The sequence below is a fragment of the Perissodus microlepis genome, chromosome 22 (assembly GCF_051167445.1).
Source record: "Perissodus microlepis isolate ML-2025 ecotype Zambia chromosome 22, ASM5116744v1, whole genome shotgun sequence".
Lineage (NCBI taxonomy): Eukaryota > Metazoa > Chordata > Actinopteri > Cichliformes > Cichlidae > Perissodus > Perissodus microlepis.
The window spans coordinates 18,843,376-18,854,880 of NC_140481.1; the positions used below are offsets into that span (position 1 = coordinate 18,843,376).

The window sequence follows — 11,505 nt, forward strand, 5'->3', positions numbered from 1 at the left end:
TTTTGAATAAAATATTTTCTAATAGAAGCTTCGCATTAACTGTGTAATTGATTATATTTTCCTATGTCAAGCCAAACAACTAAAATAAACTTTTAGTCCGCCCGCTAGCCCGGAAGTAGATCAACAGTCCCGGATATAGTTGCTTGCTAAATGAGCGCTAGCGGTCAGTTGTACATTTCATTTGTCAGTGTTTATCGTCTCTTATAAGAAAAATTATAAAGTATCCCTTGAATTTAAAAGGGTCTAAAAAATATGGGCACCTACATACAATTAAGCAAATATACTGAGTAACGACGAGGTCAAAGAGTTTCCCGCAAAACGATCTATATTTTTTAGCGTAACATAACGAGCTAAGTAGCTTAGCATTGATTAGCATAGTTTGAAACCACAATCATGAGCCTCGCAGTTGGCCGCGAACCCAGAAAGACTGCGGGAAACCGTATGTCCAAACTACTGGATGCTGAAGAAGAGGATGAGTTCTACAAGACCACTTACGGAGGCTTCAACGATGTGAGTAACCAAACTGATAAATAGAGCGCGATAACGAGTTAGCATTAGCCGGCTCCAGTGTTAATGACTAGAGCCTACAAAAAACAAAGTTTATTGTCCTGCGCGCAATGCCTGAAACACCGCTGCTCGATTTTGGGGAAATTGGTTCATACCTGTTTGCTGCCCGACAATGAAGCCCGCAGCCAACTCACTTATTTATATTATTTACACATTAGTACAACGGAAGAATTTAGTTTCTGCCAGGCTACTGACCATACACTAGTACAGGAGACATCTCTCACTATTTTGAGACTGACATGACTGGGAGTGGGTCTCACTGATATAAATCATACTCTCACAGCATTGCGCGATCCAGACCTTTTAGACAAGCCAGCACATTCTCACACGTTTATTTTAATATTAAATCCTAATGAGAGTATCATATATGGCAGGGCCGCTGCATTATGCTTCAATACTTTTAAAGAGTTTGTCAGGAAGCTCTTGACTAAAGGGTTATGTGCATGTAAACAGCAATTTTAAAAGCTATTTTAGTTTTATCATGTTCTTGCTAGGGCAGATCAATTAAATGTATTTATTTATTTATTTTTATTAATTTGTTGATGTTTATTGGATCTTGTATCATAAATTTAGTAGTGCATTGCTGAAAGCACTTACTTCCTCTCTACTAGGCTGAGGTTGTGGTTTAAAAGTTGATTAACTCTCACTGGTAATTGGGGAGTCGTGTTTGATTGTGATTTTTAACAGTAACCATTCCTGCCATCATTTCCGTAGTAATGTTGAAAAACAATCTCATCAGATTTTGGATTTTGACAAGAGAGAAAACTGAGTGTGAAAGCGAAGCTGTCAATTTTACCAGTCGATCTGTGTTCCTACCCTCGCTATGACCACGAGCTGTGGGTAAGAACGAGATTGCAAATGCAAGCGTCAGATATCAGTTTCCTCCAAATGGTGTGTGGGCTCGGCTTTAGAGAAAGAATGAGGAGCTCAGTGATTTGAGTGTAGTGTCTACTTTACATATCAGAAGGAGCCGGTTGGGGTGGGTCAAGAATTGGATTATGATGCCTCCTAGGGGAGGTGTTTTGAGTGTGTATTAGCAGGAGGTAGCCCTGGAGCAGACCCAGTAGAGGGAGGTCTGGGGCTTCTCTACTTAGACTGCTGCGCCTATGACCTGGACCTGGATTAGCAGCACAAAATGGAAAGATAGATGGAGAAAGCTCTTCATTAGGCTGGGGTTCTCAGATCTGAGAGTACAGTTTTGGAACTATAAGAGAAATGAGGTGAATTAAAAGGACACATCTAAAAATGAGTGCGTCTTGCCACTGTTCATTCGAAATGGTGACCGTGACTTAGTTTAGAGCTGGCCTTACAATTATAGTTTGAACACCAGCTGTAAACAGAGCCTAGATGATGCCAGCTTTTCCCGCTTCACGCTTGAAGAGAGAAGAAAGTTGTGTGATATTGTTTGTCAGAACATTTGATGCTGTAGCAATCTCACACGTTATGGTTTGCTTTTGAAGATGCTAATTTGTTTCCTCAATTTACAGTGTGGCTAATTTTCTTCAAACAGCTGCTGGTTCAGGGGTCACCTTGTGTAGGGGGATTTGGCAGCGGCGGCTCTGGCAGTTCTGACAAGAGTGGCTTCATAAAAAAATCACAAACAGATCCTGAGATGCCTCAGTCATCTCTGCTGGGACTTTGATAAAGCACTGTGAACGTGCCTGTGTGTGCACACGCTTCCTTTATCTGTGCAGTTTTCAGGGATATTTTTGTCTTGTGCTGCTTTCTAAATCTTTACTGTCGTTGGATGTTGGGTTTCAAAATGACCCACATTTATTTTAATACATTTGAAAATTCACATTGTTAGTGCACATAATGCATTTGTGTTATTTTATTTATCTTTGCACCTGGTTTGGGCTTAAGGCTGCTTGTTTGAGTTTTGTGATGTAGCTTTGACAATGACGGGAAACATTATTAAAAATAAATAATCTGTTTATTACTAAATCTCTTAATGGGATGTGACTTTGCATACATTGCTACACACTTGCCAGATACAAATGTGTAAGATTTTAATCAATAGGCCTGAAGACTACACTTAGAGAAAATGCAGAGGAAATTTGGTGTTTGCTGTCTTTGCTGGTATGTCTCGGATTACTTGCAGATGGTTTGTTCTGTTGTTCTTTTGTTCTTTTCCTGATTTTTATTTATTGCTCCATTTGTTTGTCGTTCAGGAATCGGGAGATGATGAGTATCACGGAGAACATTCAGACACAGAGGACGAGGTTGACAGTGACTTCGACATCGATGAGGGTGACGAGCCGGACAGTGACCAGGAGGAGGACGCACCTCGGAGGAAAAGTCGGGTTGTCACCAAAGCTTACAAGGTACTGCAGGACCAATCAAACTTTGAGCTAAGATGAATTTAATTGCCCTAATACCTTGTGTCATCATGTATCACTTTGCAGCGGACTTGAAAAACAAAGATGGAAACTATTTGTTTTTCCCTTTAAAAGAAAAGGAAAAGGAAAAGTACTATTTACCACCTTTTTTTTAATCCCTGTGTTGTCCTTCAGCCCCACATGGGTACAGTTGCACACATGTGCTCCTTATCCCTCAGGTGAACAAGCTTTTTAGCAACTAATGGCCAAGTCGGACCACTAATGACCCCATTATATTTTACACAGAAATACTCTTTTAAGTGGCTCTGTTTCTGTTTGTGCCTGTTACACCTATGCTGTTTCCTTTATCTGTGCCAGATATTCTAACACAGCGGTCCCCAACCTTTTTTGCGCCACGGACCGGTTTATGCCCGACATTATTTTCACGGACCGGCCTTTAAGGTGTCGCGGATAAATACAACAAAATAAAACTAGTACCGGTACCGAAAAAAAAGAAGATTTATTCATAACACACGTGAAAACACCCAGGAAAACCGAGTTAACGATAAAAACGATAACAAAATAACGCTGAAAACCGATAAAAACCCTGAAAACCATACATTTCACACCTGAGCCTCAACTCTCGCGGCCTGGTACCAAACAACTCACGGACCGGTACCGGTCCGAGGCCCGGGGTTTGGGGACCGCTGTTCTAACATATAATTAATGATGTTTTATATTCTTTGGTAAAAGGAGTTAAGCCTCTTATCTCTGTCAGTTTCGCTGTTTTCCACATCATATTGGCATTAAGTATCTGCCTCAAGGCTTCTGCAGCAGTGAATCGGAGTACTCAGTGAGATTAGAAAAGTGGTATCTAAATACTAGTTAAAAAATAAACAGTACATTATCCTTGGCTCACAGATGGGCCAAATCCTTTATAAATCTATGAAGAGCTGAAGGATAAAATCATTGTAGGAAAGATTTTTGATTTAAAAATATCATACTGACACATATAAATGACCTCAGTCAGTCAGCCGAAGGTTAAAACTGCTCTGCAGCTCCACAGAAGCCACTGGTTGTCAAATGACATGTATTAACATATGTTAAAAACAAACTGATTTAAAAACAAATCCTTTAACATAACAGTTTTCATTGTTTTTAATATTAATATATTTTTCATTTCCTGGCATGAACATGTTTAATGTGTGGTTATAGCCTAACATTTAATGTTTTTCATCTTCTTCCTCAAACTGAATGTCAGTGAAACAGATGCGAATTGAAAATGCTCTCTGTCTTTGTTTAATCCAAGGAACCAATAAAGGTGCCAAAACCCAAACCTAAAAGAACAGAGGAGCAGAAGAAGATGGAGAAAACTAAAGTGGAGCCAAAAAGGAGGATTCCACAAGAATTCCAAGATTTTGCAGAGAGTAAGATTTCTCTAAACCTCCTACTAATACTTCCATAGTGTTTTCCTTTTATTTGAAAAGAAGGATGCATAAACCTCCCAGTTGTGTGCATTCAGTGAATGGATCATAATATTGTGGGAAAGTTACAAACATGTTTAAAAAGTTTTATTCAGCTGTTTTGTTTTTTAACACTGCATTTCTTAATTCTTGTGTAGCTCGGAAGTCTGTCCGACAGTCCACCAGTGAGCATACACGAAAGACGAATCTGCGCTTACAAGAACGCCAGGATGCCCCGCGAAGGCGACGAGGCGCTCATCGTGACCGACCCCTCACCCAGGAAGAGCTGCTGGCTGAGGCGAAAATAACAGCCGAGATCAACATTCGATCTCTTGGTGAGGACATGTTGGAGAGTTACTCTTTAAATATCTGCACAAACTTTGGGTAATTCAGGACTCTTGGTTATCTTTCCTGTTACGCAAAGAGAGAACCAATGTCGAGATTAGTGTGTCTTAGCAGAAACATAGAAAACAGAAATGATACCAGACAGAAAGCATCCTGTTAAGCACTCCAGGATGTGCGAGTACTGAGTATCACGTTGCCAGTTATGTAAGCTGAAGATTATAATTATCTATTAATCAGGATTTCAGGAGCAAGTGATTGTAATGTAAATCAGTATAGTTCCACCAATAATTTACCTAAAGCTGTTTGTGCGGTGTAACAAAACACATCAGTGTTGCTGATTTTTACTTCACGTCTGCAGAAAACTACGAACGCCTGGAGGCAGACAAGAAGAAACAAGTCCACAAGAAGCGGCGTTTTGAAGGACCAACCATCCGTTACCATTCAGTCCTTATGCCCCTCGTCTCAAACCCAGTCCTTAAAGAAGAAAATGTTGATGTTGAGGGGTACGTAGAAACTCGATGCTACCTGGTTTTTCTTTTGATTCTGTTTTGGAGTAATCTGCTGCTTAAACATTGACCGAACGGGGTCAGTTGGGTATTTTCTGTCGTTCTTTTCATATAAAAAGGGCAAACACAACAGCTTGATAATAAATGGCTTCACCTAACCACTAACTATGAGTGAAAAAAAGTTTTTGTATTATAATTAGTATTCTCTGAAAAATGGCCGAAAATCATAAATTCTGTCAGGACATGTAGACTTATGAGCACAACTGTCTGATATTTATGTTTAAAAACATATATTCTTTTTTTTGTCATAATCCCATTTTCCTAAAGGTTGGACCAGGACGTTCCCCAGACTGCACCGCAGAATCCCACCACACCTTCCCAGCAGTCTGCCGGAGGCCTGTGCTCCCGCACTTATATAACATTCAGTGACGACGAAGCGTTTGAGGTCGCCTTCCCGCCAAGCTCCCAGACGAGTCCTCAAGTGCCCATCCAGGAGGTTTGTCCTGTTACCCACAAGGCCGCGCTGTACCGAGACCCAGTCACAGATATACCGTACGCTAACGCACGAGCCTTCCGCATCATCCGGGAAGCATACCGCAAATACGTGGCCGCTCATGGATTTCCGAACACTTCAGGAGGGTCGACGGTACTTGACTCTTCAGCAGCGAAGGGTGCCCGGCAGAAAATGGTTATGAAACAGAGTGCGGCTGCTACATAGATTAGTTTCAAAAAGAGGATAAAGGATTGGTTTCTGTTTGAAATCCTCAGTGAAATGATAGAAAACACTGTTTTTATTTCTGTCCTTACAGCTCACGAGGAGTCTGGTGGAAAAAACTGACATTTTGGGTTTGAGCTGTCACTGAGCTGCTAAAAGGGGAAAAAAAACAAACAGTAGTAGAACCAAAACAGCTGCCGCATGGCCTTAAAATGTAAAAAGTCTTATTTGTGAAGTCTGTGTGGAAATCAGCTGAAAAAGGCGTGCATCTGCACAGTGGCAGCTGTGATTGTTCTTTTTATTTAGTTTGTTTGTTTTAGATTTATGTTTTTTTACTTTTTTTTTCTTTTTGTGTTTGCAAATGTTCTCATCAAAGAAATAAATTTTGGGAACTTGTAATAATTGAGAGTTAAACGAGTTCTGCTTTATAATAAAAAACGGGATGTCTGCACAGCGGGAACCACAGGAAAAACTGGGAAAATAAGCCCATCATCATCATAAAATCATCTTTGTTTTCACCAGGCTAAAATCCATTTAATGTGCCCGTCTTAATTTACAGTTTTTAGTATTTGTTTTTTTTGGGTTTTTTTTTATTTTTGAGTGATAGAAGGCAAAGAACTAAATGTCATGTTTTGGTTTTTAATTTTCAGTCCAGCACCGTAACTAAAAAAAAAACATCAGACTGTTTTGGAAAATCTGGGCCCCGGAGTTTAATTAATTGTCTGCGTCTGACAAATCACTGAGACACTTTTAATTGATCAAAGCTTTAAATCCTCCCTCCTGTTATACATTTAAATTTTTAACACAGAAGCAAGCATAAGATATTCTCTTTTATGGGTGAGAGCGAGGCAGTTTCTTCCACATTTATCTCCTGGTTCTTTCTTAATGTGTAGTCTGATAGTTTAAATTTTATTTTATTTCCTCTATCTGCCTCTATGCAGACAGGGCTGTCTCATCGAGCATTCAGAGTATATTCAAGTTCATCGTGAGGCTTTTATAAAATGTTTTTTTTTCTCCTCTGAATTGTTAATGGCAGAAAATTGCTTGAGCTTCAGTCTCGAACAATACTGCTTTGCTGATCCCTTTGGGACCTTAAATTAGGTTTTCTATATTTATTCTCTGTGTGTAATCACAGAGAGACAGAGTAAGCCCTTAACACAGCTGAGTGCTTGACTAGTGTGAAACCTTTGACCCCTTCTACACCGAACTACCCTGCACAATGTCCCATAGTCCCAGCACTCATAACCCCCCAAATACAATTAATTTAAGTTTCAAGGCCTCAGATAATCAAAGGTTTCACATTTATTTTATTAGAAACAGCAATTTGTTTTGGTTTTTTTAGCTGTATCACAGGAGATTTACATTCAGCCTTCACCTGGGAGCAGAATCGATGACTGGTGAAGCCCTCTCTGATCTCGTTTGGAGTTTCAGGTACAAATCCTGTAGTGTCTGCTTTCGTGTCAGTTGAGGCAGATGCTTTGCCTTTGCAGGAAAACTTGTTTGTTTCAAGCAGCCCTGATGATGTTGAGCACAGCATCTGAACAGTCTGTGTTCTGGTGCATAAGTAACCAGGCTTCTTTGTTTTCAGCTCATCTCAACTCTGCAAAGACGTTTGACATCCATCCAGATCACCTAATGAGTCCATTTTCGCAACAATTGCTGCTCCTCTCTTATTTCCAAAGGGGTTGCCACAGCGGATATTACTGCATATTTGATTTGGTGTAGATTTTACACCAGATGCCCTTCACAAACTACACATCCATTTATCTGGGCTTGAAGCTGGCACTAGGAATACACTAACGTCCTACCCCTTAGACTTGGTTTGTCTGCTCCCAGTCTCGAGCTGTGGGTCATTTGTATGTAAGGTGAGATTAGTTTGAAAACCACTGACAACAAAACTCATTCATTTGTTTCTGTACTGACACATTAGAGTAACCTGTGAACCTATGAGGTACTGATAGTTAAGAATGTGTAAATCTTTAATCGCCTGATGACATTCATTATAAAAATATTTCAAAATTTTAATAATCTAAAAGCAGAACCTTAGTTATCTAGATAACGTGACAGAGCCAAATTCTACCACTATAAGTATTAAATGCTGTGTTCTAATATTACACACTCTAACAACACTTTATTTGGTACACCTTGCCAGTGCTGGTTTGACCCCCACCGCCATCCTGCCCCCCTTTGCTTTAATTCTTTTTGGCATAGATTCAACAAAATGCTGGAAACATTCCTCAGAGATTTTGGTCCATGTTGACATGACAACATCACACAGTTACTGCAGATTTGTTGGCTGCACATCTATTATGTGAATCTCCTGTTCCACCAAATCCCAAATGTTCTCTGTTGGACCGAGATCTGGTGACTTGTTAGAATTTGCTAAGCTGTGTGAATTCTAGCCTTAGTTTCCTGTTCTTTAGCTGAAAGAAATGGCAGCTAGTGTGGTCCTCTGCTGCCTCAGCGTGCATTCAGAGATGCTCTTCTGCATTCCTTGGATGTAACAAGTGGTTGTGAGTTACTGCTGCCTTCCTATCGATTCAAAACAGTGTGACCATTCTGCTTTGACCTCTGGCGTCAACACGTGGATATTTTGTCCTTTTTGGACCACTCTCTAGAAATCCTAGACATGTCTGTCTACATGTCTAAATGCACTGGTTGGCTTATACTTGTAAACGAGCAGTTGAATAGATCTACCTAATGAAGCTCAGCCTCCAAAAGAAGCTGCTTAGAGCTGGAAAAATGAAACACATTGAGGGAAAAATAAATAATTGGTTTATAAAGTGAACAAGAAGAAAGAGTACCTATAAAAGTACATTGTGCATACACATAAGTATGTATTGGAAATGAGACCAAGGATGTCACCTTTCCAAATATTCCCCCCCTTGGATGTGTTAACTGATCAGGAACACTTGTGTAAACTGAGACCTTTTTAAAATTACCGTCACCTGATGCTTGCATTGATAGATGGTGCATTTATTAAGGCAGTGATCTACTGAAGTGAATAATTCATTGCTTAAATTCCATTTACATACACATGAATGCTGATTTAAAGTTGCCATTAAGACCAAAATGTCACATTTACAAAGAGAGGAGCGAGGAGAGTCAAGTCACCGTAGAAACGAGTCAAAAAAGATAAAAGCTCCTCCATTGTTCAGATGCTCTCAGTCGAGATGCAAACAATGTCGTATGCAAAGTGAGGAAGCAGAAGCAGATCAGCCGTCTGTAAGTTCTCCCAGCAGGCCATCCGACAGCCAGGCTTACTCGCCCTGTGTTTGTCATATGCTGAGCTGACAGACTTACTGTACCTTGTATTAATCATGAGAGTAAACCAAAAAAAAAGATCCCTCCAGACTGATGTGAGGAAACAACAAATTGATTCATGTTTTTTGCTTTGGGAGTTAACCAGCCAGTTTTGAGATAAAAAAAATGAGTCCAGAAGAGGGATATTCAGCTAGGCAGAGCGAGGATTCGGTGTATGAAGTAATTTCCCTAGTTTTTTTCTGCTTAAACCCAAATCATAACCAAGCACACCATGTGTGTGCACGCTTTGTGCATTGTCATGTTCGCAATGTTGCCACAAAGTTTTGCAGTAACACCCCGAGCCGAACTGCATTCAGCACTTTCTGAGGATGCAAATTTCAACGATGACGTTGCACGAAAAATGTCACTTCACATTAACGCCAACAGCAGGAACCAACACAGTCGGGGAGAAAGGAAAAAAAAAAGTAATTTTATTGTGCTTTTTCCAATTCTATCAACCTCAATGCTTGCTCTTTGAAAGCGGCGTCTGCCCACACACTGCCACTTACATTGGTGAAGAAAAGAAAAAAACAACAACCTAACACATTTATTCAAGAATAACAAGTTATCCCTTAAAGCGACCATGATGATGAATTCAGTGTCGGGCTAAGCCAGCGTCTCTGGTGGATAGACCGATGTAATCTATGCAGTTAAGATTTTTAGCCTTTAGTGTTGTTGTTTCATATTTTATTTTACAGCGTCGCAGTTTAACACTTCTAAACGTTCCTCGTATCATCTGCAACAGCGCAAGAGCGAAAGCTTTGTCTCCCACATACTGCACAGGGCATATGGTACCAATTGAACAGTTTTCAGAATAGGAAGAGAGGGAACTGCATTATCACTCGTTCTAGTGTGGTAGTTGCCATGGAGACACGTGTAGGTGGTGTACTGTGCTGTACTCTGCTGTACTGCTTCTCTTGTCCTCTCCCCTCTTCTAATGCCCACCGTCTCTGTTCTGCTATCCGCAACATCCGAGTAACTTTCATTTGTTCATGTTTACTCAGAAGGCTTCTGCTGTTTGTCGTGTATCGATGCTTTATGCCTCCCCCCCCCCCCCCCCAATCTAAATCAAACACACAGTCCGAAATGGACACGCTACTTAAATTATGTAATTATTATACATTACAGCTGGCCTAATTTTGTGTTTCCTTCCCATTTACTGAACCCTCTCTGCTTAGATCCTACAAATCCTACAAAAGTTTCCCTTTTTTTCCCCCCACCTATAAATGTTTTTCACGCTGACCGCCCCAGTTCTAGTATATGTTATGCTTTGTCAGTCTTTTTGCACACCATCTATTCTTTTAACAGTTTCCATGGAGATGTGTTTGTGCATGTGAGTGATCGAGGAAGGGTTGAGAGTGAAAGAGTAAGGATGTGTCACTTCCACTTCGAAGGGCTTTTTTTTTTTTCAGTTGTTGTTTTAGTGTAATTTGGAAGACGGTGTGTCCCGTCCGGTGTCCCGTCCGGTGTCCCGAGATAGACGTTCAGCAGCGTCAGTGATTTTTGTTTCCTGCTTCTTGTACTTGTCTTTTCTTGTGTTTGCTACAGATGCATTACAATATTACAATAAAAATGTAGAGATATTTCACATAGTCCTGCTGCGCGAGTCTATGTTAACGCAAAGGTTTTATCATCTTTGTTGTCGTATTTGGAGCCGATCAAACTTTTGCTGATTCATTCAAACGCTAATTATGATTAGGAAAAACAATTATTGTTGTTTTGTATTCCCAGTTTACCACCAGCCTCGTTCTTGTGGTGTAGAGAGGGGGAAAAAAAACCTAACTGGGTTAAAATTCTTTTTCAGGATTTATGTAACACAGTATTTATATATGCCCACGAAATGATCTATGACACATTCAGGATTTAACAATTAGCAATACATATTTATGTAACATGTTTACATCGCAGATTCAAAATAAAAAATCCTAACAATTGTTGCCTCCACATGTCTGGACCTATATGGAGAGGTTTGATGGATTGGCTTTTTTTCCCCCCTTTCCCAGTGATCAGAATAACACCACATTACAGGCTATTAAAATCCAAATGAGTCACACGCAGACGTTGATTTTACTGTTGTTTGGCCTACTGGTTACTGTGAAGGCAAACAAAACATCACGGTGGTCTTTACAGGGCAGTTTCACTTTTTTTCTTTTTTTTTAAATGTCTGTCTTAAACATATACTGGTTACTTTATTTGTTGCATCTTGCTAGTACTTTCAATGGCACAGATCCAACAAGGTCCTGGAAACATTCCCCAGAGATTGTTCTCCATATTGATGTGACAGCATC

At 40.1% G+C, this 11,505-nt stretch overlaps 1 protein-coding gene across 1 annotated transcript; it reads left to right on the forward strand.

Annotated features, from left to right (window-relative positions):
* The first annotated feature begins 126 nt into the window (after nucleotides 1-126).
* vps72a (vacuolar protein sorting 72 homolog a) lies at nucleotides 127-6,316 on the forward strand. The gene is made up of 6 exons (XM_084919448.1): nucleotides 127-510; nucleotides 2,739-2,891; nucleotides 4,195-4,312; nucleotides 4,507-4,683; nucleotides 5,052-5,196; nucleotides 5,527-6,316. Exons 1-6 carry the CDS (start codon nucleotides 394-396, stop codon nucleotides 5,915-5,917), a joined length of 1,101 nt encoding a protein of 366 aa, XP_084775574.1. The 5' UTR covers nucleotides 127-393; the 3' UTR covers nucleotides 5,918-6,316.
* The last annotated feature ends 5,189 nt before the right edge of the window (nucleotides 6,317-11,505 follow it).

Excerpts from the sequence above, each read along its gene's own strand:
- vps72a (XM_084919448.1), top strand. The coding sequence starts at position 394 with ATGAGCCTCGCAGTTGGCCGCGAACCCAGAAAGACTGCGGGAAACCGT. Across the intron at positions 4,684-5,051 it reads GATCAACATTCGATCTCTTG|AAAACTACGAACGCCTGGAG; the intron begins GTGAGGACATGT and ends TCACGTCTGCAG. Across the intron at positions 5,197-5,526 it reads GAAAATGTTGATGTTGAGGG|GTTGGACCAGGACGTTCCCC; the intron begins GTACGTAGAAAC and ends ATTTTCCTAAAG.